The sequence below is a fragment of the Galleria mellonella genome, unplaced genomic scaffold (assembly GCF_026898425.1).
Source record: "Galleria mellonella isolate WM207_F2 unplaced genomic scaffold, CSIRO_AGI_GalMel_v1 utg28, whole genome shotgun sequence".
In the NCBI taxonomy this organism is placed as follows: domain Eukaryota; kingdom Metazoa; phylum Arthropoda; class Insecta; order Lepidoptera; family Pyralidae; genus Galleria; species Galleria mellonella.
Genome location: NW_026442064.1, coordinates 1,606,885 through 1,633,410, shown reverse-complemented (window position 1 = coordinate 1,633,410; position 26,526 = coordinate 1,606,885). Strand labels below are relative to the sequence as shown.

Below are 26,526 nucleotides of genomic sequence, written 5' to 3'. Positions count from 1 at the left end.
ACTTCTCCGTTCCAATTACTAGATGTATGTCAAACTTGATAACGATAATTGGTTAGGCCATAAAGGCACCAATAGATAACAAATGAACAAATTGATATTTATAATGTTATTAACTATTACCCGTACTGGGATTTGTTTACTAAAAATTAACCTATAACCTCTTCCATCCCATATCGTCATAGTCGTAGAATACTGACGGATCTTTATAATATAATCTTCGACAGATCCGTCAGTATTCTACGACTATGACGATATAAAATAGAAGAGAATAAATTCAAATTTAACCTTTCTTTGCATGATTTTTTTTTTATTGGTGAAATAAATCAAGGTGACGTAATTCATGTTCAAAATAAAAAAAAATGGTTTAAAAAATAAATTTCTACAGCTATGGTTTTTTTTTCTGCAATGGACATTAAAAAGGTTTCCAGACACGATCAACTTAAAGTGAACTTGTTCTTTTGTATAATTTTTGGGCATTCAATGTTATGATGGAAATTTCCACCGTTATGCAAAGAAAGGTTAAATTCCAATCTTCTTTATTCAAATAGACTCGTTTACAAGCAATTTTAAAACGTTTTTTTTTTTCAACTACTGCAGGGTTTAGAAGGTTGTTATCTGTTGAGAAGAGTTCGCAAGAAACTCAACAGTTAAATCTCTATTTACATTATGTGTATTAAATGTACTATGTCTAAAACATATGGTTGTAAAAAACCCTTGCACGAACGATCATTCAAATAACGCTGCTTATAATTTTTTTTTTCTTTTTCATTAGTTGCTGTTGCTTTATTAAATTTGTGTGACCATATATAGAGGCCATTACATTGAATTGTCATAGTTTTGTAACAAAATTACAATATATATATTTCCATTATCATTTTATCTAATTAAATTTGTCCGGTAATATAATAATATTATAAAATACCCTGTTCGTTGCGTCCAAACATTAACATATTAAGCATAGATTAAGAATAAAGTTAAGAAGATCACTTCTAAGACGCCATTTTTCTTAAATCTATTTCTAATATTATTATGTCAATTTGATATTACAGCAAAATCTTTATTGTAAAAAACAATATGAGCTAATTTTCTAGTAGACTAAAGTAAATTATCATATTTTCAAATTATGTTGCTCCGTAAATAAGTAATTTCGATAATTATTACGTTATAATATTGAGTTAAGATATAAAGTTTAGAGAAATCGCGCCTCAGAATCGGGCCCAGTAATTCAAGGTGCAGTAAAACTATCTTTGTCAAAAACTACTATGATTAGGCTGTTTGTATTATGCTCTTTGCTTGGTCAAATTTGACAAATTTTAAAACAACAACAACAAGTCCTATAAGAATAAGTCCACGGTCTTTGGTCAATCAAACTATTTTTCTGACGTTGCCGCCATTGATGTCTTCTTACTGTTTTTGTTTGAGTACTTACAATAATTATAGTGCAATATGCCGAAAAACATAACTAGCGAAGTGCGAGATATAATTTTAAGAGTGAAAGAGTTTATGGATGAAGAGAAACGTATGCAAGTGCCAATAATACCGCTTAGTAAAGTTTATGTGCGAGTGTCCGCTGCCACAGGTATGTGTCGCAACAAATTAATTTATCGTCAATTTGCTCCTTACAAATATTTAATTAACGTCTGTATAAATTGTACAAAAAAATCCTGATCTTTAAAATTGTTCTACAATATTAAAAATTAATTAATATTACTTCAGATACTTCAATTTGTAGGATAATAAGAAAAAAAAACAATTCTCCAGAATATGCCTCTACATTTTATAATTACGGTGATACCACCAAAATGTGGGGGGTAAATTTATGGTAGGTTTACTTTTCAGGCCTTACCTAGTCAGAACAAATTTATTCATATTAAATAATATGTTTTCCAATTTATGTACAATTCCTATTGTCTATAACAATGATTAATTTTTATAATTTTTGTAAAATAAGGATAGCAGTCAAGCAGATGGTTTGCCTGAAGGTGAGCCATAAAGCTATATAAATAATATATTTTGATAAGCGGCTTGTTTATGAATAAGAACTTTCAATATAACAAAAATGACAATCATCATTATTATCTCAAACATTATCCATACACTGCTGAATATAGGCCCCCCATAGATTATCATAAAGAACAGTCCTGACTACTCTAATTTTTTTTTATGGATAATGGAATGGTTACCTTGCCTGCGCTATTGGTACATGCTGACAGTGAGGGATGATAGATGAGCATGAAAGCAGGTCCATTAGCCCATCATGATGATGCGACAAGTATTAATCATAATGGTTTCCAGGGGAAACCGCATGAAGGTCAACCTGACAGGGCTTGTTAGCAATGGAATCATTAATCCCCATTAATTACTAACAACCCCTTTTCCCTCTGACTACTCTATATTTTTTTGATGGATGAAAATGGAATGGTAACCCCACCTGCGCTAACGAGTTACGCTGGTGGGGCACCAGTGAAGGGTGATCGATGAGAATGAAAACAGACTAGTTAGCCTATCATGATGAATTCATCAGGAATGAACTATGATAATTTCCAGGGGGAACCGTATGCAGGTTGAGGTATATTGCTAGCAATGGAATTCTTAGTCTCCATTACTAACAATCCCTTCCCCCCTAACTACTCTATATTTGTCCATATAAGGCTGCAACTAGAGAATACAATCCCGGGATCCCGAACGACAAAGGCAACAGATCCTTACATACGCAGCTATAATAATTATATATAAATTTATATATATTCTTTATTGCACTTGTAAGTTACATATAAAATAATCTATTTATAAATATTGTGAGCAAGGGTGCACTTATCTCTGACAGAGATCTCTTCCAGTCAACCCAGTACAGTAAGAAAGCATTTTGTTAGCGGGCAGCTGAAGTGCTACAACTATTAATATATAAACCAATATACAGTTAAATAACATATTAAAATTTATAATAAAATATTACATAAATACATACATATAATACCTACCTACTTATATAATAAATGTTAAAATAAATGAATGTACTACTTACATTAGAAATTTCGTTTAATGATTTTAAGATTTAACAGTTCAATTAGAAAAATACAAAAAAAATATTACTCAATGGAAAAAAATGTGATTTATAAATTATTGTATAAATTAAAACAAATAATTAAAACTAAAAGATTTTGGTAGAAGTTTGATGACATAAATTTATTTTGTTTTGCATTTGTGGTCATTCATAAATTATTTGTTTTAATTTATACAATAAATTTATATAATAATTATTATAGCTGCATATATAACAGCCCATTGTCTTTGTCAGTCGCAATTCTGGAATTGTATTCTCTACTCATCACTCAAAAACTTCTTTCCCATTGGTTGTTGGTTCTTCGAGCTAGGTGGCCAGCCCATTGTCACTTCAGCTGTCCTTCCGCCAATGTCGGTAACTTTTGTTACATTAGGTATCCAGTACTGTCATATTACACTGTATGTGCTCCAGCGTAAAATGGGCCATCTCTTCCTATCCCTATATATATCTATCTATCCTATTTAAGAGCTGCACTCTTGTCGGTGGAGCTCTTGCCACTCACTACGATTTTCAGCAAGTCTCTTCACCTCTTGATACGACACAACACCAACTCCTTCCTTGATCTGCCTGATGTAACTATGTCTAAGTCTCCCTTTTCTAAATATATATATATATATATATATATATATATATATATAAGTATAATAAATAATATATCCTATAATAGGATAAATGTATTTAGTTAATGATTAACCAATATAACTTGAAGTAAATAAACTAGTGTAGACTAACATAGGACACAGATAATAACTAATTGTTCATGTTAATATAATATAATACACTACATAGGGGGAAGAGATTGTCAGGTCGACCTCCACGTGGTTCCCCCTGAAAACCGTCGTGCTGAATTCGAGATGTATTCATCACGATAGGCTAACTGACATGCTTTTTCATTCTCACTTTTCATCGCTCACTGGTACCCTGCCAGCGTATACCGTTAGTGCAGGGGGTGATACTATTCCATTACCATTCATTAAAAAAAAATACATTACATACATATATTCTACAATTAGCATAATTATATTCTGTTTGATATTTCCACCATAGTCAGTTCTCTTGCATAGATATTTTGTTCCATTGTAAACAGTGCAACATTATTTCAGACTTAACTGTTCACTGCTGAACATAAGCCTTCCCCATAAGGAGTTTTGCTAGTAGTTGCCACTTTTGGCAAACAGGTTGGCAACCGCAGTTGCTGAAGAATTAGTCGGAATTAAATAAAAAAAATATTATTAATAAATGAGTAACTAGTTCCTATTGACACAAATTTATATTTATAAAATCAATTTTTGTTGAAAAAAGCAACAGTTGAATTTGTTGCCCATTTTTTTTTACTGAAATTGCATTCCGAATAGACATTATAAAAAAATGACTATTCAGAGATGTAATTGTTATTGAAAGGGTATGACATTTTGCAAATGACATGAATCATCAGAGGGAGACTGTACAAAAATCGTTTGCTTGGACACCTCTGTCACATTCGTGTTTCTACCGTGAAGCAGTTGTGTTTGCATGACTGTGTTTCGGTTTGAAGGGTGGGATGTGGCGTGAATTTACCAGGTACGGAGGAATAACACCTGAGTCCTCAGGAATGACAACGCATGGGGGGTGTCATGGGCGAAACAGTATACTCTATTATGTCCATGGTACTGCTCATATCTATAAGCGACGGTTACCACTTTTCATCAACAGTGGACCGTCAGCTTGTTTGCCATTCTAAGTTTTATAAAAAAAAAAGGAATAACGTTAGTGAGAGTAGAAAACTAAGTATTTTTCTGTGCCATCTTATTCCATAAGAGTGAAGCTCCAATCTCCAAACAACACCTTATAATGTCTGAAATAAACCAATTTTTGTATTGAAAGTTCATATTTCTTATAGTTATTATAATTGTTACAGGTGTCTCCGAACGGACTGTATTAAATATAGTCAAAGAAGCAAGACTCGTGGAACAGGGTCTTATTGATCCTGAAACATTAAAAAAGACACCCAAGAAAAGAGTTAGAACAAAAGGTAAAATCGAAGTAGACGAATATGATTTACAAGTTATTAGAAGGAAAATACACGAATTCTACGCATTCAAAAAAGAAGTGCCTACAATCAATAAATTATTAGAAATATTAAAAGAGGAAATAAACTTCAAAGGCTCCCGGGAGACGTTGAGGAAGATTTTAAGAAAGAACGGCTTCCAATTCAGAAAAACTAAGAACAATAAGGAGAAGGAACCGGCGCCAGAGGCGACGTCGTCTGTGCCTCCCATGGTCGCGCCATACATCCATTCAATGTTCAGCCATAAAAATATACAGTAGTAAACCATGGGTTTCCAAGGAGTTGTTACATTGTCATGCACATATAGAGGTTAAAAAAATACATTTTTTTTTTATTGATATTATAAATGAGAAAGTGATTAGTGATTTATAAATTATCCACCCAGTGTGATACAGAAATAGCGTTCCCTCTTACCAGAGGGAGACTTTGTACAAAAGTCGATTGCTTGGGTACCTCTGTCCCATTCGTGTTTCAACCGTGAAGCAGTTGTGTTTGCATGGCTGTGTTTCGGTTTGAAGGGTGGGATATGGCGTGAATTTACAGGGTACAGAGGAATAACACCTGAGTCCTCAGCAATGGCAACGCATGGGGGCTATCATGGGCGAAACAGTATACTCTGTCTATTATGAACGTTTGTCCTAAACAAATATGTAAGAAAACAAGATACAACTGTGAATCTTCCATTCTAACATGGAGTTATTTAAATGTAGGGATGGAAGGGTTTTATTTTTTTATTTTTCGACTATTCAGTTAAATCGTTTTGTTGTTTTTATCTTATATTTATGGTTTTGAAAACACTCAAATATACTATATGTACAACTATGTGACGACCCCTTATATTCTAGATTGTCTAGTGATATTAAAATTTATATCCTCGTTATTGTATAACCCTCAGTTTCATATCTTAATTCGATGATCTGTTTTCTTTTTTCTGCGTGCTATTAAAAGACTGGTTTCATATTGTTACCTGCCAATATTTTTTGTCAATTGAAAAGAAAAAATGCAATGGTAACTACTCAGTGGAATTATTAATATAAGTTTAAATTTATATTAGTTTTGTCTATATTTGTAAATTAAACCCAGTTTTATAATTAAACAATTATATGGTATTTTCTTAAATAGTTCAATTATTGCTACAATTTTTTTATGGTCAAAATCATGTCTACATTCGTGAAAACTTTGTGATGAAATTTCATATAGATAGCTCAACATTATTATTTTTAAAGTATCCAATATTTATCAATTTTATATTAAAATTTATTAAGTGTTCAGATTATTGACAGTCATGCACAGCATGCACTAGTGTTTTTTTTTTTATTATTCATATTTGAAAATAGGTTCCATTTTCAAATATGTATAAAAAATATTAAACTGGTTTCGTATTGTTACCTGCCAGCATTTTTTATTTATCGATTTAAAAATGAATGAAATGGAAATTACAGTGGGGTTATTAATTTAAGGTTTTATTTAATATTAATTTGGTCTATATTTGAAAATTGTTCAGTTTTACAATTAAACTGCTCCTGTGTATTTTTTTTTTTATATTGCAATATTCTTTTTTTTTTTTTATTATGAAAATATTTTATGAACGCTCGTGAAAAATATGTAATTGTTAATTGAATAACCATTAATTATATAGCATTCAGAATTTAAATTCGTTAGATGTTCATATTATTGTAAACAGTCATGCACTAATGTTTTTTTTTTTTTTTTTTATATACATGTATAAAAATGGAACCTAGTCAGGGGAAACTTAAAAAAAAAAGATATGCAATATTTCTAAACTCAAAAATTAATACTGAATTAATTTTTTAAATACTAAGTTATTGAATTAACAAATTGACGACATTGTGCTAAGCTCACGATTAATGTGGAAAATAAATATCTGCTATAAATTAGTGTACAGATAGAGATCTCTTAGGTATAAATATAAACTAGTGTAAATTATCATAAAAGTTTAGTATTAAGTCAAGTTCCTTTATTTTAATCATGATGTTTAAGTATGTTTTACAAGTTACGCCTCATGTGTCTTTGAATATTGTAAATACCATAATTTGTCACTTTCATGTTGAAATTTTTTACTTGTGAACATGAAACGCCATCTTGAAAACATGTGTAAGTTTTGTAAGTTGTTTGACGTTTTTATCAATATATTTGGCATAATGGAAAGCGAAAATGTATACTAAATTTAAAAAAAAAAACAATGGTAATTTTATATAAGGAACACAGTTGCAATGTGGATCTTATTGTAGGTCTGTTAATACAATCCAGTCTACATATGATCAATTTTATATGAAAAGTAAAGTAATAAACGTCGCCTACCTACCGACGTTCAAAGTTGTATAGTTGTTTTGACTTCGCAAGAACAATGGCTGGGTTTAAAGCTATTTATGTACGTGCTCGTCGACCATACACATCTAGATGGAGTGTGAAATGTAAAAACGCGCCGAAAAAACGATCAGCAACGTGTTGGTCCGACACTTATTTTTTTAAACAGAAATCTCGTTTATTTCCAACATTGCCAGCAGTAGGGAACTGTATTTATTTTTATTCGAGCTGGTTTGGCGGACCTTTCCAACTCGTATGCAAAGACAATTTATATCTAAATTTTATACATTTAAGACCGGTGTTGATGGGTGAAAATGGTATGGTAACCCCGCCTGCGCTAACGGGATACGCTGACGGGGCACCAGTGAAGGGTGATAGATGAGAATGAAAACAGGCCAGTTAGCCCATCATGATGATTTCATCAGGAATTAACCATGATAGTTTCCAGGGGGAACCGCGAGGAGGTCGACCGGGTTGGGTATATTTTTATCCCGTTAGCGCAGGTGGGGTTAGTAACCCTATTATACCATTTTCACCCATCAAAAAAAGATCCTATACGATCTAACGTTTTTAACTCAGTTTGAAAACTTGTACATCATGTTTTTTTTTTTATAATTTAGAAATAATTATGTAAATATTGATAGTTTTAAAAATCGTTTTTCTTTCATGTGGAGAGTGTATTTTAAATATTTATACTAAGACAACACTCGATTATGGGGTATTCTATATTTATATTTTTTTAGTTGTAAAAGCAGTATGTGAACTGAAATTTAAACATCAAAAGATGTATAATGCAATCAAATTGGCCTGCACAATATTTATATAATGTTGTCTCTTTCCAAAAAAATAAATGAAAGAAAGAGATAGGTATTGTTGGCGGACTGTTAGTAGTTATAGATAGTAGTATAAATTGCAATAAAACTTCATTTATATCTGGTATTTTATTTTCATTTATTATACTTAACAATGTATGATAACACGAATCGACTAACGCTAACATTTTGATTGATTGTGGAAAAGCTAGGCTGCCTGCTTTACAAATAACATAACTCTTTACCATTTTTATTTCTAAAGTATTTCACCGTACTGGAGCCTTGGTTTAAATTAGGCCTAACAATTTTTTTAGTGTATTGTTTATTTTAAACATCACTTTTCAAAACTAAAGTCAGGTTTACAATATCAGTCGTCGATTTGCTTGAGACACGTCCACACTGAGCCAGTATTACAGTAGTACCGTCCAAAATAAACCCCTTCAATCAAATCTTCCATAAATCGATTTTAGCACTTGAACTATTTTGTCTTTTTTTATTCTTAATTTAAAATTTAAATGGCAAAACGCACTAATAGTCGAAAAAGGTTTAATTTTTATAAATAAAGGGGTAATTTTATATCAGTACAGCCGTGTCGTAAGTTTAGAAATATTATTAAAATATAATAGTTTATTATAATTATTTGATAAAAAAAATGCAAAGCGAGCGGAGTTTGAAGGAGCGAATTCAATTTACATCATCAAATTTTTTCTAGAATATGATATTTTAATTTTTAATAATATTTCTATAACAATTTTCAATTAGTTCCATTTGTAATAAATAAAAGAAATATGGCCGTCGCAACAACAGTTGAAATACTTGATTCAAACAACATTATTGGACGAGACAGACTTACATCTTAACTATGCCAATAGTTTGCTATTATTGCTTAAAATCTCACTGTTTACTTGATTTTTAAGCGATTTCAAATCATATTCGCCACGATAATGGCTCGCTAAACACCCATGTGGTGGTCGTCATTGGAACAAACTCCAATAATTCGCCGTTCCGCCTCTGGAATATATACCAATGTGGACATAGGCTTATTTAAATGTAGGGTGGGCCGTACACACCCCGGAATTGACTAGTGCCTATCGGATAATCCGAGAAGACTTCTAAATATGCATAGACACGTTTATGCGAGAACATAATGCACCTTTTAAGGGGCCCCCGCTCTCCATGTAAAATTATCATAAATACTCCAATGAATATGGGTTCGTTTAACAAAATACTACGGGTCCTGGATTTGAGGATCAGAGAACTGGAATGGACTGCAAGTGTGGTGAGTATTTATAATTTCCATCTCAAGGTATAAATAAATTTCATAAAATTTCCCGCTCATTCTTCTTCCTTTTATTCTAAATCTATTAATTACTAATTTAATTAAAATCGTGTTTTCGTGATAACTTCAACAATAAAACAAACTACAATTAGATATACAGTGAAAGCTCTCTATAAGCAACAGTCTTTATTTATTCTACTCAGCTTAATAAAAGAAATGAGTAGAAATATTTTCCAGACGGTAAGTATTTTTATACTCCTTTTTTCCCCTATAAGCAACTTTTCCCAATAAGATTTTTTTTTATTGAATTTGGTTCAAATCATTTGCTTATATACAGCGTGCACTGTATTTGATAACAAATTAACAGCTGCACCCTGGGGGGGGGGGGGGGGGGGGAAGGATTGTTAGTAATGGGGTCTAACTGACCCATTGCTAGCAATACACCCTATTAGGTCGACCTCCACGTGGTTCCCCTGGCAACCATCGTGGTTAATTCTAGTGGAAATAGTTACGATGAGCTAACTGACCTGCTTTCATCGTCACCTACCATCCCTCACTGATGTCCCGCCAGCGTATACCGATAGCGCAGGCGGGGTTACCATTCCATTATCGCCCATTAAAAAACAGCTGCACCCTACAGCATAGCACAGAACAGCAGCAAATCAGATAAATAAATCAGTATTTTTTACGTGAATGAATAAAAAAACATGTATCCATGGTTATAAACCATTGCATTTATTACATTAATAATACTATTTTCCGGAGGAATGGGAAGGGGGAGGAGGGCAAAGCCATAAAAAGGAGCATATGTACTCTCAGACATATGAAAACTTCGTTCATACCCTAGGATGGGCACCAGATAAATCTGAAATGGGCACGGACCATCCTATGTTCAATTAATAACACCTATGGGTACATTCCGTAATAAAAAGACGCTATTATGACATAGAGACTATGAAAACTAATATATATATATATATATATATATATATATATATATATATATATATATATATATATATATATATATATATATATAATAAGATACTACAGAAGAGAATTTAAACAAGTCCCTTGGTCGTCTACAGACATGAATATTATAGACGTCACAGTATAATGCTGTGTCGCCCGTAGTATCACTCATGAATCAAGATGCCAAAACAAATGGCAATGTCTGAGATTTACTTGGTTGATTGCATGAATTCTTAATTTAAAATCGAATACGCAATCGTGCTAAATATCTGCGACTATGTGCATTTAGTGGGTGCCTTTAGCCTGCCAAACGTGGCAACAACTGGCAAAACTCCCCTTATGTCCAGCAGTGGACAGTTAACGGCTGAAATAATAATGTGTATGTAGTATAAATAGCAAATTATGCCTCCAGTCGATACAATATGGTGACAAACTTACTTGAACAGTTTTTCTTTATATTACGGGCACTACATACAGTTATAGTAAAGCAAGTTTATTAAGTACATTTCGAGACATTGCGATCGGATGTAAGGCTTCAATTTTTTTTAAACCTATCTCTAGCATTGGAATTACAATTCGATATCACAGCGAATGCTACATTCTAAAAACGAATTTGAACCTAATTTCTAAGAAATTTAAGCCAAAATTATTATAAACTTATATTATCACAGGTCTCCAAACTAGAACCGAGGGGTAAGGGATTGTTTTTTTTTTATGGATGATAATGGAATGGTAACCCCGCCTGCGTTAACGGTATACACTGGCGGGGCACCAGTGAGGGGTGATACGTGAGAATGAAGAGGCAGGCCAGTTAGCCCATCGTGATGAATACACTTGGAATTCAGCACGATGGTTTCCAGGTGGGACCACGGGGGGTCGACCTGTTAGGGTATATTGTTAGCAATGGAAGTAGTAATCCGCATTACTAACAATCCCTTCCCCCCTGGTAAGGGATTTTTAGTAAAGGGTTCTTACAGGCCTATTGCTAGTAATACCCTATCAGGTCGCCATCCACGCGATTCCCCCAGGAAACCATCGTGGTGAAATCTTGTCGCCTTCTTCACGATGGACCAACTGACCTGTCTTCATCCTCATACCATGATGATCATCTATTAAAACTTTTTTTGCCCTTGGAACATACTGGAAAAGTCAATATGGCTCTAGGGATTCAAAGTTTGGAAACCCCTGATGTATATAATAGTAAATTCGAGAAATTATCAAATTGAATTTTTATGTTGGGAGATAGATTTAGAAAAATAACGCCGCAAAATCGACCCCAATGTATTGTTAATAGTAACATAGACATAGACAGTAAGTGCTTTATATTATTCCCAAATTCGTGTATAATATAGTATATATCATATATGTGTGTAAGTATATTTGTTATTCATATATATTTATTCGTTAATATATGTAATTTTAGTATGTATGTATGTCAATAATTAGTAGTACCGCATTCGAGTATTCTGACACTTCCCTATGGTTGACTGGGAGAGAATGCTTTTAGCATTAAGTCCGCCATGTACACATATTTGTACTAATGAATAAATAAATAAATAACATAGATCTTACACACATAGATAGAGCGTCCAGTGCCAGAAAAGGTCTTAAAAAAGACATCTTTTGGCTGACAAGTCATAAATTAATTACTAAATTGTATTGCTATGGCACACTCACAAACGAAAATTGTATTTAGCTTTGTGTATTTTTTTTTATCATTTATGTTATCTCGCCTTTTTTTCTTGTATATGTATGTTGTAATTTGTGTGCTGTAAGTAGGTAATGCAAATAAATTATCTATCTATCTATCTATCTAATTTAAAAAGTGTACCATAAAAAAAATTTAGCTGTTTTTAGTGAGGCATTTATTAGACACTATATCTAAATGTTTTTGATGAAAGTGCAACATTTCAAAACAAAGCCAAAGAATGTTATGAAAAATATGAAATTTATACGAATACAACACTGAACGTAATTATAACAATAATGATTTCATTTCGCACAATGTCTTGAAATATTTTACACGTTTGCAAATGATAGAAAAATATTTTCTAAATCTTTTTTTTTTTAAATTGACACTCTTTATCAATTTAATTACATTTTATATATTAATTTAATTATTATTAAATTACGTATAATCACCGTAGGTGGAAAAGTAAATGATTCAATTTTGTAATTTCGAATAAATCGCAATTTACTACTTTTTTCTGAGTTTATTTATACTAAATAAAAACTGCCAGAGATTTTTTACGCAAGATCTTTTTTTTTTTTAAGATCAACAGTAATATTATCTAAGAATTTAGTACAATAAAAAAAACAGTGACACTCCGGGAGTGCTGATAGAAGTGAAAACTGAAACAATTACGTGTGTATTTTTTTAATCATCAAAAGTACCATCGGTTATGGCAAAAGTACCGTGAGTTCAATGGTTTTTTCCCCATTTCAAAAAATGCCAACATACATTTTTTTATACCACTGAGGTGGCACACAAGCATATGGCCCACCTGATGGTAAATGGTTACCGTAGCCTATGAACACCTGCAATACCAGAGGCATTACGCGCGCGTTGCCGACCCTGATGAAACCTCTTTACCCCCCTTTTGAAGAACCCCATGCTGTAGTCTCTTGGGAAAACCTCGGCAGGGAGCTCATTCCATAACCAGAGTGTTCGTGAGAGGAAACATCTCTAAAACCGCGCAGTACGCGACGCAGTACATGTGTATTTATGTACGTACATACACATATATGTACATACTTATATACAGAGGTGTCGGTTACGGTAACAGTGTCACCACTTTAATACTTTCTTCTCATCTCAAAAAATGACCAACGCGTTTAACAACGTTTTCACTTCAAAAACAATATAAAAAAAAAACAAACTACAAACTAGAAATTGCAAATATTGTATTATTAAATTCTCCATCTACGCCGCGCGGATTATATATCTATTCATTAAATATGCATTACTCTATACATGCTATTAATCTATCCGTACCACTCTATTACATGTAATGATTTTAAAAAATTACAATTATATAGTGTAGGTGCAGAGTTATCCACTTCATCCAAACTTGTGTGTATACATAAATACTTGACAGGGGGGAAAAGGGATTGTTAATAATGGAGACTAAGAATCCAATTGCTAGCAATATACCCAGCCAGTTCTACCTCCTCGCGGTTCTCCCTGGAAACTATCATGGTTAATTCCTGATGAATTCATCATGATGGGCTAACTGGCCTGTTTTCATTCTCATCTATCACCCTTCACTGGTGCTCCGCCAGCGTAACCTGTTAGCGCAGGCGGGGTTACCATACCATTTTCACCCATCAAAAAAAAAATACTTGACAGTAAGGGGTCGTTTCTGAGACGCCATTACTTATCTCTAAAATTTGATATTATAGCGAAATATTTATTCTAAAGAACAATAGGTACTAAATTTTTAATAGAATTCAGTTAAAATTAGTATAAATTTAGTTTTAATGTCGTCCATAAAACAATACTTTTACGCAACTGTCAAATTAAAACACCAAATGGAGAGAATAGACATGAGCTGTATGGGCAGAGTCCTTTGCCTTTCCCTTTAGGATAAACGGAACGAAAAAAAAAAAGGGTTAAGAGATAGTTTTAGAGAAATGGCAACCCAGAATCGACTCCGAAATCGATATAAACATATTAATGTCTTTTAAAAACAACTAGGATGCCTAAAAACTTTAAATCTGTAAACAAACAAACAATGAGTCAGTTTGAACCGGAGTTCAATTGACTCATTTAACGTTTCGATGTTCCATGAAAAACACATTTAATTGTAATTATTTATTAATTAATATTTAGATATTATTTATTTTAATAGTGACATTAATTAAATATTTCAAAATAGCTCAGCGTTCAGACAATGTACTGTTAAATTATAGATTCTAATCGGACAGAATTTAACGTTTATAAAACCTAAGAAATTACGGAGAAGCCAAAAAAGGTCCGTTTGAATCGTATCGTTTGGCATTATATTGTTTCTGCCTACCCCAATGGGAGACTGGTGTGATTGTTACGTAAAGTCAAATGACAAACTGAGTATACATATAAAAGGCAATTTTGCAAATTGAAACAAATTAGGGGGGAAAGGGATTGTTAGTAATGGAGACTGATAATCCCATTGCTAACAATATACCCAACCAGGTCAACCTCCTCGCGGTTCTCCCTGGAAACTACCATAGTTAATTCCCGATGAATTCATCACGATGGGCTAACTGACCTGTTTTCATTCTCATCTATCACCCTTCACTGGTGCTCCGCCAGCGTATCCCGTTAGCGCAGGCGGGATTACCATACCATTTTCACCCATCAAAAAAGAAAAAACTGACGGAGTTATAAGGTGACAAATTTAAAAAAAAAATACAATCGTATCGAAAACCTACTTTTTTAATTTGATTGATGAAATTCCCGAAAAAAAAAATAACATATCAACGACACTATATGTGTACATATTTTGTATTATGTAGTGTCATTGAGAAGATATAAATAGTTTCTTTTTTACGTATTTTTTTTTAATATTTTTGTAATATAACGTAACAATTTTTTGTAAGTAACAAAAGAAAAATCTTGAATATCAATACCAAATTTGAGGAATGGGTTACGTTAGTAACATACTGTATATACTATTGTATTACACGACCAAAACAAAAGGAGACTTAACAAATTTAAATTGTGAAAATCAATTCAGAATTGTGAACGTTCTTTTCAAAAGTTGGCTAAAAAATCTTGTAGGCAATTTAATATAATTTCTATTCAATAAACTAACAGACAATTCCGTCGCTTCGTAACAGCAATGACGATATTGTCATGGCATCAACTATCACCTAGCTAGCTTTAATATACATATATACTTCGCTTGACTAATAATATAAACTCTATAGTACAATTTACACCGGACGACGAGCTTAGAAGCGCATTTAACACTGTAGTAAATAAATTAAAAGTGTCTTCAAAGTAAAATAAGTTGCTTAACACTTACACAGCGGGGGGAAAGGGATTGTTAGTAATGGGATCTAGAAGTTCCATTGCTAGCAACATACCCTATCAGGTCGACCTCCACGCGGTTCCCCCTGAAAACCATCATGGTTAATTCTCACGGAATTCTTCATGATGGGCTAACTGACCTGGTTTCACCTTCACCTATCATCTCTCACTAGTGCCCCGCCAGCGTATACCGATAGCGCAGGTGGGGTTACCATACCATTTTCATCCATTGAAAAAAAAAAAAACACACAACACAACTGCATGTCAACAAGTTAGATATTTATTGGTTATTCATACTTAAATAGTAAATAAATATCTAATTTGTATGTTTGATGCAAATATAGACATTAGATTACAGTGAAGACTTATACATTTCCTTGACAAAACAGATTCTTTTTTTTTTTGCAAAACGTGCTTGGACTGAATACCGGTCGGAGATTGACGGTTAATACGTAAGGTTGTAGAACTTATGATAATAATAATAGTAGTCAATCCTCGATTGTTGGCAGTCGCACGCATACTAATTGGTAGAGAAATTAAACAAAATAATTTTAATCAACAAGTATTTTTTTTAACACATCAAAAATTAGCTCCGACGCGCAGCGTTCGGTGTAAATCGTAGTTAACACTCAAAGCTTATCAATAAACTTGCTATATATCATAAAGCTTAATAAATAGTTAAAATAATAAAATAAAATTATATAACACTTTCATTTCAATAATTATTAAACATACGCATCTTACGTTAAGGGAAGCATGGAATGTGCCATCGTTACCAATGTCTAAATTATTTTTTTTGCTTCACACTTGATTTTCTCTTTAATTAGACATGCAGCGCTTAATTCCATGTGTTAATACGTCAAATCTCCTTCCCTGTATATTGCCACAGCTCTCCTAAAAAAATATATACATATATATATATATATGTTATTATCTCGAGTTGCACAAAGTGACTAAAATATACTTCAAACATTATAAGAATTGTAATTAACTATATTTTTTTTTTAAATAATTAAAATATTTTTAGATATATAGGTAGTAGGAGGTAGTAGGATTTAACAGAGGTTTGGAAGCTATTTTTTTCTTTATACAACTTAGAATGGCAAACAAGCTGACGGCCCACCTGATGGAAAGTGGTAACCGTCGCATATAGACATGAGCAGTACCATGGACATAACTGCTTCACGATTGAAACACGAATGGGACAGAGGTATCCAAGCAATCGACTTTTGTACAAAGTCTCCCTCTGGTGAGCGCACCTAATAGAAGCAAGTAGTTTAATTTATGATGGCCTATAACATAGTAATTTCATGAAAATATCAAATTAAAACATCAGATAAAGAGAGAGGTTTAGAGAAACTGCGCATTAGAATCGTGAATTTACTGGGTACAGAGGAATAACACCTGAGTTCTCAGGAATGGCAACGCATGGGCGGGTATCATGGGCGAAACAGTATACTCTGTTATGTCCATGGTACTGCTCATGTCTATAGGCGACAGTTACCACTTTCCATCAGGTGGACCGTCAGCTTGTTTGCCATTCTAAGTTGTATAAAAAAAAGCCTATTGAATATCATACAAAGGTATGCAGGTAGCTCTAAAGGGGAAGGCTTCTTTTAAGAAATAGTCGATTAGAAACTGATAATAATACTCACACTATACGATACTTTAATTAAAACAAGACTTGTGCTCAACGACGGGTGTGAATATGTTTAACACAACTCATCTTGGTCATCCGCCTTCTTTTCTTGATACGTAACAGTCTCGTATGGGGATTCCTCGTCTTCTTGATGTTTCTAGAAAAAAATAAATTCATTTATAGTACAAAAAAGGTACCTATACAGAAATTTTTTGTAATGTATAATATAAATGGAATGATAGCCCCACCTGCGCTGTCGGTATACGCTGGCGAGGCACCAGGGAAAGATGATAGGTGAGAATGAAAAGAGGTCAGTTAGTCCATTGTACGAATTCAAGAATCAATCATGAGTATCCAGAGGGAACCATGTGGATGTCGACCTAAAAGGGCTGTCAGCAATAAGGCTGCTAGTGCATGCACCAACAATCCCTTTCTCCCCTGTAGGAGAGGTAAGATTGTTAGTAATGACCCCAATCTCATTCTCATTGCCCTGTCAAAATAACCTCTACAATCCCGCCTGGAAACTATTACGGTTTATTCTTGATGAACTCAAAACTAATCTGATATCATCCATCAGTAACGCCCCCCCCCCCCTTTCGCATATACCGGTAGAGTTACAATTCCACCATGCATTTAAGTCTGCCTATGGTAAAACTTGAATTTAGACTTACAATGGCATTACCAGCGTTGGCGCTAACATACGATGGTGCAGCGTTCTCCCTCACGCTGGCTTTGGGGGCGGGGTCAATGCCCTCCGGCAGAGGTATGGTGGTCGCCAGCCTGGCGTACTCCACGTCCATGTTCCTGATAAAGGGCGACGCCAGCGCCCTCTTGGCGGAGTCGCGGTCCTCCTCGTCGTACGCTTGGAGGAGCTGCTCAATAGTTTGCATCTCTGGCACCTCACAGTTGTTGCCCCATTCCTGATAAAAGAATGGTGAATGAATTAATAAAAATTTAGTGTCACTCATTCATTTTTTTTTATACAACTTAGAATGGCAAACAAGCTGACGGCCCACCTGATGGAAAGTGGTAACCGTCGCTTATAGACATGAGCAGTACCATGGACATAACAGAGTATACCGTTTCGTCCATGATACCCCCCATGCGTTGCCATTCCTGAGGACTCAGGTGTTATTCCTCCGTACCCAGTAAATTCACGCCATATCCCACCCTTCAAACCGAAACACAGCCATGCAAACACAACTGCTTCACCGTAGAAACACGAATGGGACAGAGGTACTCAAGCAAACGACTTTTGTACAAAGTCTCCCTCTGGCAAATGATTACATTAAAACATTTGTGACAATTTCAGTTGCACATTATGTATTTGAGACACCTATTTATTTAGATACCATCTAAGCATTTGATGGAGAATTCGCACTTCAATCGCCTGTACGCGGCCAAGAAAAGGCTCAAGCTGTAGAGCTTACCGAGCTTTTTCCTAGAGACTACAGTATGGACTTTTGCAAAAAAAAAATGCATTAAGATTTCTTCAGGGTTGGCAACGCGCACGTGACACCTCTAGTATTGCAGGCGTCCATAGACTACAGTGATTGTTTACCATCAGATGGGTTTGACTACTTGTTTGCCACTTTCGTGTTATAAAAAAAAGTGTATAAAGTAACTCCCATAGAAATAGATGCAATAATAAAATGTAACAGAGCTAATATATCAAATAATTATATTAATAGTTATTATTGTTCTTCCATTACAGCTCTAATACTGTCTCAATACAAATTAAACGCTGAATGCAAGAAATAGAGTCCAGTTTACATTATTCAGATTGTAGTCACCTTGTAAGCTTTCTCCGCGGCGACCGCGTCACCCCTCGCCAACTGTACAAGCACTATCGCGACTGTCAACCGACCAACCGCTCCGGTATTGCCAGCTTCCTGGTGGAAGCCGATCTCACGGCGCAGACTGTCCACCGCCTGATCGTACCTGATGAATATTTTAAATATTTTATTTTAAAAATCCACAGTGCACATTTACACTAATATTATAAAGAGGAAATATTTGTATTTTATGTATGTGTGTAATGAATAAACTCAAAAATCAGTGGACCAATTTCAACAATTCTTTTTTTTAAGCAACATAGAATAATAGCAACAAGCTGACGGCCCACCTGATGGAAAGTGGTAACCGTCGCCTACAGACATGGACAGTACCATGAACATAACAGAGTATACTGTTTCGCCCATGATACCCCCATGCGTTGCCATTCCTGAGGACTCAGGTGTTTTCCTCTGTACCCTGTAAATTCACGCCATATCCCACTCTTCAAACCGAAACACAGCCATGCAAACACAACTGCTTCACGGTAAAAACACGAATGGGACAGAGGTACCCAAGCCATTGACTTTTGTACAAAGTCTCCCTCTGGTATCATTCTAGCTTAATAGTATTACTTCTGAGATAGACTGGGCAACATGGACACATTTGTACTCACATTTGAAGCTTGACGAGAATCCGGGAAGCCTTGCTGATGTATTCCGAGCCCTGGTGTTGACTGCTCTCTGTCTGTAAATTGTATTTTATAATTTAAAATTGCTTAACAAGTATGTTATAATAATTGTAATATAAAAAAATGTGCTCATGACCATAATAGAGTTATTTTTATTTAGTACTAGCCGACCCCGTAAACGTTGTTTTACCACTTATTGCGAAATATAAAAATTACAATTAAAATACAGGGGTTGATCGTAAAACGATGAAAATTTAAAGTTGTATGTATTTTTCAATGCTAAATTATAATTAATTAAAAATAAAAAAAAAATTGACAATAAAATATTTTAGGGTGGGTCACCCTTATCATTGACGGGTATGAAAAATATATGTTGGCCGATTCTCAAACCTACCTAATATGCACACAAAATTTTATGAAAATCGGTAAAGCCGTTTCGGAGGAGTTTGGTAACAAACACCGCGACACGAGAATTTTATATATAAGATTTGAAAGTATTTGTCTATTGTTGTGCCCATATTTTACCAAACATATTAGAATGTAACTTGATAAAGGACAAGCTTGCTGCTTTCACTCTGAATAATTCAGTGTTTTGCATCAACAGAACTTTCTTTTTAATGGAGGACAATGGATTGGTAACCCCGCCTGCGCTAACTGTATACGCTGGTGGAGCACCAGTGAGAGATAATAGATTAGAATAAAAATGCAAGCAGTTAGCGAGATGAATACATCTGGATTTTAGCACGATGGTTTCGAGGGGGGGCCACGTGGAGTTCGATCTGACAGGGTATATTGCTATAGGAATGGTAGGCAACCTGGCAGTCGCAATGCCAAACGACTAGGGGGAAAAGGGATTGTTAGTAATGGAGATTGAGAATTTCATTGCTAGCAATATACCCAGCCAGGTCGACCTCCTTGCGGTTCCTCCTGGAAACTATCATGGTTAATTCCTGATGAATTCATCATGATGGGCTAACAATCAATGATGGCCTGTTTTCATTCTCATCTATCACCCTACACTGGTGCCCCGCCAATGTAACCCGTTAGCGCAGGCGGGGTTACCATACCATTTTCACCTATCGAAAAAAAAATGCCAAACGACTATATTTGTGGGTAAACGTAACTCTGACGAATTGACACGACATACCTAACATTCAGACGTTCACTATGAGACTGGCATACCCTGGTGTACTGAAGCCTCAATAAAAAATTAAAGAAAAACAAAAAACTTACTGAAGACACGTCAGCGGCTTGCTGAAACAGCTTGACCGCAAGCTCTGGTGAGTTCTCTTCTAGGATCTTAGCAGCCTTGTCGAGGACGCCGGCGCCAGAGTCACCGGAGCCGTGCTGCTGGTACAAACTTGAGGACTCCACTGCTAACGAGTACAGCTGTGGATTTCGACAATGTATTTACTAGTACGCAAAAAAAAGAAAAATTATTGGTTATTTTATTACTATATTTAAAAAAATATATTCAACACAATGTTATATTTGTTATGAATTAATGAAAACTGAAAAGTATAACTTGAACAAATCGGGGAAAAGGATTTGTAATATTCACACCAGTATAAATTTACTTAGCATTTGGCGTTCCATTGTTTCTGCCTACCCTAATGGGAGACAGGCGTGACAGATGTGTATGTATGTAAATTTACTTATTATTAGTATTATTATTGAAAAACTGACTTTTTCTAAACATAAAACCCTGTGACGCTGCCACCTTTCCAAGATCTTTTGTACTCGCTTTTTTTAAAGTCCGCTGCTAATTCCTAGTAATGATAGAAATTTTAAGATGTTATTTGTAGCGACGTTTTTTTTATCTTCTCAGGATATAAAGCGTATTTTGCAAAGCAGATATATCGTTTATGTATGAGTGGGCTACAGCCACAAATTAAGTGCTGCGGCGTTTCTCCCTCACTGTGACAAAATCTGCAAACGCTTTTTAAGCATCCCTTTTAAAACATCGCCAAAGCCTAACTGCGGTTGCCAGCCAGCTCGCCAAGAGTGGCATTTATTTGCAAAACCTTCCTTATAGAGGAGGCTTATGTTCAGTATAAATTTTTTTTATACAACTTAGAATGTCAAACAAGCTGACGGCCGACCTGATGTAAAGTGGTAACCGTCGCCTATAGACGTGAGCAGTACCATGGACATAACAGAGTATACTGTTTCGCCCATGATACCACCCATGCGTTGCCATTCCTGAGGACTCAGGTGTTATTTCTCTGTACCCAGTAAATTCACGCCATATCCCACCCTTCAAATCGAAACACAGCCATGCAAACACAACTGCTTCACGGTTGAAACACGACTGGGACAGTGGTACCCAAGCAATCGACTTTTGTATAAAGTCTCCCTCTGGTGTCTGGGTCTGGGTAATTAACGACTAATATGATGATGAGAAATAGAGAAGCATTATTATTATTTTATCATTTATTTTCTTAAGAAAAAAAAAACATAATTCTTCTAACTAGTGGACTAAATTGATTTTAATATTTATACCCTGGAGAGGATATGAAAAATAAGATGAAACACTCACATCATCAGGGGTGGCGGTCTCCTTACTGACAATGATGGCATTCTCCAGAGCCTTGCCTGCATGGAAGAACGACCGATTTTTCTTGTAATACTCGGAAGCCTTCAAGTGACACTCCTTGGACTTGTTCAAGTCTCGAGCTATGCGGTAACACTGTGCTAAAAAAATAAAATTTGAAAATAATATACTGTTTTTTAGAATCCATAGTTCGAAAGGAAAAAACGAATCTCTTATAGGATTAATCGCTTGTCTGTTAGTATCTCTATCTGTCACAGCTAATTTGCACCAAACCAACCAAATCAATCGAGGCGAAATTTAGTACACATATGTAAGTTGGTGACACAAAAACAAACATATAACTGTCTGGTTTAATTTTTTTCCAATTGCACCAACTTATAAGTTTGTCAATTTAGTAAAATTATAATCATTTGATAAATTTTCCATTACATAAAATAATATTAAAAAAAAATTTATAAATTAATTAAGATCACATAATCCACTAAAAACTGACGTTACTTGTGGCAAAACCAGTTACTACTAAACTAAACTACTATATATATATTCTTTATTGCACTAAAACATACAGTAATAACAATAAGTTAATAACAATGTTAGCAAAGGCGAACTTATCTCTAAAAGAGATTTCTTCCAGTCAACCTAATACAGCGGCATAGGAAGTAGTGAGTGGGCAGTAGTAGTGCAAGACAGAAATTAAAATAAATATTGACATAAATTATAAATAATTATATATATACATATATATATATACACACATACATACATACTATACCAATTTTGATAAAATTTCTACTAGACCAATCTGTACGTATATCCTTGTAAATAAATAAGAATTTTCCAAATTGATTCACAGTAAAAAGAGTTACAATCAAATTGAAACCTCCCTCTTTATGAAGTCAGTTCAAAAAGGATTTAATAAATCGCCAGAACAACTAAAACCCATTGACATCCCACTACTGGACAAAGGTTGAGTCAGTCGACACTCACCTGCCTGGCTATACTCGTCAGCAGCAGAATCATAATCTGGCTTCCATCGCAGCAGAGATGTTTTCAAACTGCCAAACAATATTATTAATTCATAACTCGATTTACACACTTCACGTACTACTTCTTGGCATGGGGGAAGGGATTGTTAGTACTGGAGAGGTTTATTTTATGGGTGAAAATGGAATGGTAACCCCGCCTGCGCTAATGGGATACGCTGGCGGAGCACCAGTGAAGGGTGATTGATGAGAATAAAAACAGGCCAGTTAGCCCATCATGATGAATTCTACAGGAATTAACCATGATAGTTTCCAGGCGCAACCGCGAGGAGGTACCTGGTTGGGTATATTGCTAGCAATAGGATTCATAGTCTCCATTACTAACAATCCCTTTCCCCCCCATACTGGGGAGGTTAGTCATCAGTGCTATTAATATACCCTATTAAGTCGACCTCCTTGGGGTTCCCCTGGAAACTATTGTGACTAATATATCATTGAATTCATCAGGGTGGACTAACTGACCTGCTTTTTCATCCTCACCTATAGTCCCTCATTGGTACCCCACTAGTTAATACGGATAGCACAGACATGCGGGTCATCATTCTATTTTCACCCCTTAAAAGAATTTTTGACATAATTAATAAAATACTCTAGATTTTTTTTTTATTTATTTATTCTTTATTGCAGAATAAAAAACAAAAATGGGTCAATCTTAATGCCTATGGCATTCTCTACAAATCTATTATTAAGCTAAAAAATTTTAAGTACTAAGTGTGCCAAATACAAAAAAATTATAATAACTACCACAGCGTATTACTAAGGCTTATTTAAATTTTTGTGCTGTAATAAAATTGTAACTGCTCGCTGTCAGTAAATGAAAGATTTATAAGAAAAACTATTATATGAGGTCTTTATAGAACCTAAAACAATGATTTAGGGGGAAAAAGGATTATTAGCAATGGAGTTTGACATTGCTAGCAATATATATATATATATAGCCCTAACAGGTCGGCCTCCACATGGTTCCCCCTGGAAACCATTGTGATCAATTCTTGTTGAATTCGTCACGACGGGCTAACTTACCTGCTTCATCCTCATCTATCATGACTCACTGGTACCCCACCGGTGTATACCGATAGTGTGGGTAGGGTTACCATTCTATTATCATCCATTCAAAAAAAAATTTTTTTAAACATTTTTATCTGTTTGTGCACGCTGATCTCAGAAACGGCTTACTCAATTTGAATATGGTTTTTATTAATGCATCGACGTTTGCTCCACTATACATTTAGTGTTTGTTTTATTTCAATCGGTTCGGTAAAAAAATCACATATAAAATGCTATAAAATAATTGATCAGTTGAATTGGCTAAACTTTTATTATTATAAATATTGATTTTCGAATATTCTGTCTACTCGTGCGAAGCCGGGTCGGATCGCTAGTGATTCATATGAAGCTACTAATTAGAAAGTTTAACCTATGTTTGATAAATAAATTATAAAATAGATCATTATTTACAAAAACCAAACTAAAATTTATTATGCTCACATTTTTATGTTCATAAAATATGGAATTAGGTAAATTTTAAACAAGGTCAAAGTTAATTATGATAATTAAATGAGTAAAACAATTCTTTTTTAAGATATTATCCTCTTTTTGCTACGATCGATATTGTTATAAAGAAATTTATAGACAATAATTTGAAAACAACCTTTATCAGTTTAATAGCAATGTCGGAAAAGTATATTTCTTGAAATATACAAATATTGTAATAATGTGGCTAAAAGTAACACAATTTAATAAATTATGTTGTGAAACTTTAGACATACTTACAATTTCTCGGCAGCTTTACAGTGCTCTTGGGCTTCATGAAGTTTCGCCGACATTGTAAATTGTAACTACAACTATTAACGTGATATTTAGGATATGAACTGTGATTTAAAACTTAGCTATTGATAATTAGTTTTGAAAAATCAATATTAGTACACCTAGGCAAAACAAGGAACCATCCCCATTTACAATCCAAATGACATTGATTTGATTTTGACAAAGGACTGCGAGTTGTCAAATATTGACAAGCAGTGTTACTATGTTACAGTATTTCTAAATCTACTGTAATTTAAAAACTGATATAAAACATCATAGATTAAGAATAGTACCTGGTTTTCTTTTTCTATGTAAAATACTATTTGTGAAACAAGTAATATTTTAATGATAATGATGACTTCCGATTGAAAGTATTGAATAAAAATTAGCATTCATCTATTCTGACTATATCAATCTTAGTGTTATCTTTTTATTGGTCTACGCCTTTAGTACCTGCAAGTTGTTTTATTTTGTGAATAGATGGCGTTGTGTGATCGTATGTAGGTGATCGAAAATTGGATAAAATAGCCCGAAATTTCTAAGTACAATCATAATCTAAAAAATATATATATATTTGTTTACTCCTTAATTATAAAATTTATATTCAAAAATGTTTTTTAAAAGTTGTCTACTTGATCTATTTGAATAAAAAATTAAGAGAACGGTAAACATTTAGTTTAAATTATAAAGCTGTAGTTTAAGTATACATAAGTACGCGAATAGACAACACGTAATTGTTTGTTATTATTGTAGTGTGCTTTGTAATATTATATATTAATATTACAAAGCATACTTTTATAAAATAATACTTTTTTTATTAGGAGTCTCTTAAACATGACGCTGGCAGATATATATGCTTGTAATAATGGCGACCGATTGCCATTAGAGAAAGAAAATGACTCATTTGAAATTCGAATCGACGCAAAGATAAACATATGATGTAATTTTTTTATAAAAAGTATAAAGATCACATGTAATTTAATTTATTACGATAACGATACACGTTGTAACATTTCGAAAGGGTTTTAATTCCAATTCATTGATTTGTAAACAATATTCTAATAATTATTCGTTTAATTTATTTCTTTTAAATGTTTCTTTTAAACACCCGTGATTTTACATAATTACTTTTGTTTTATTAACTTAATTAAATATTGAGTACCACTTTTATAAATTAATAGCGTATTCATAGTAGCAAGATTTCTCACTTCACGCACAGATTCTGTACACTTGTATGTGTTGTTAGGTAGCAAATAGGTAAATAGCAAACAATTGTTTTTGTTACCTAAATTTCAGCATTCCCAGGATATTTATTCGCCTAAATGATGCAATGCAAGCATCTAAAATAGTTTCACTTCAGCATCTATTGCTTGAACTCGCTCGCTGGCATTGTTACAACCAAAACTTTAAATACAACATTAATTTTAGAATATTACAAAATATTGATTACAAACACGATGTTTTCATTTACATGGGAGTTGCTGTTGTTAGAAGATTTTTAAAA

The 26,526-nt window shown here is 33.9% G+C and overlaps 2 protein-coding genes across 2 annotated transcripts; one reads left to right on the top strand and one right to left on the bottom strand.

Moving 5' to 3' along the window:
• The first annotated feature begins 1,338 nt into the window (after positions 1–1,338).
• LOC113520932 (uncharacterized) lies at positions 1,339–8,376 on the top strand. Its single transcript, XM_026906362.3, has 2 exons — positions 1,339–1,579; positions 4,962–8,376. The coding sequence occupies exons 1-2, from the start codon at positions 1,447–1,449 to the stop codon at positions 5,369–5,371; spliced, it is 543 nt and encodes a 180-aa protein (XP_026762163.1). The 5' UTR covers positions 1,339–1,446; the 3' UTR covers positions 5,372–8,376.
• Positions 8,377–12,798: 4,422 nt separating this feature from the next.
• Positions 12,799–25,192, bottom strand: LOC113519820 (gamma-soluble NSF attachment protein-like). Its single transcript, XM_026905037.3, has 9 exons — positions 24,990–25,192; positions 23,161–23,228; positions 22,159–22,313; positions 20,853–21,008; positions 19,605–19,675; positions 18,949–19,096; positions 17,827–18,075; positions 17,172–17,312; positions 12,799–16,410 (listed from the first exon to the last, which is right to left on the bottom strand). Exons 1-8 carry the CDS (start codon positions 25,040–25,042, stop codon positions 17,229–17,231), a joined length of 984 nt encoding a protein of 327 aa, XP_026760838.1. The 5' UTR covers positions 25,043–25,192; the 3' UTR covers positions 12,799–16,410; positions 17,172–17,228.
• Positions 25,193–26,526: the final 1,334 nt, after the last annotated feature.

Excerpts from the sequence above, each read along its gene's own strand:
- LOC113520932 (XM_026906362.3), top strand. The coding sequence starts at position 1,447 with ATGCCGAAAAACATAACTAGCGAAGTGCGAGATATAATTTTAAGAGTG. Across the intron at positions 1,580-4,961 it reads GCGAGTGTCCGCTGCCACAG|GTGTCTCCGAACGGACTGTA; the intron begins GTATGTGTCGCA and ends TAATTGTTACAG.
- LOC113519820 (XM_026905037.3), bottom strand. The coding sequence starts at position 25,042 with ATGTCGGCGAAACTTCATGAAGCCCAAGAGCACTGTAAAGCTGCCGAG. Across the intron at positions 19,676-20,852 it reads AAGCCGCTGACGTGTCTTCA|ACAGAGAGCAGTCAACACCA; the intron begins GTAAGTTTTTTG and ends TACAATTTACAG. Across the intron at positions 18,076-18,948 it reads CCGCGGAGAAAGCTTACAAG|GAATGGGGCAACAACTGTGA; the intron begins GTGACTACAATC and ends TTCTTTTATCAG.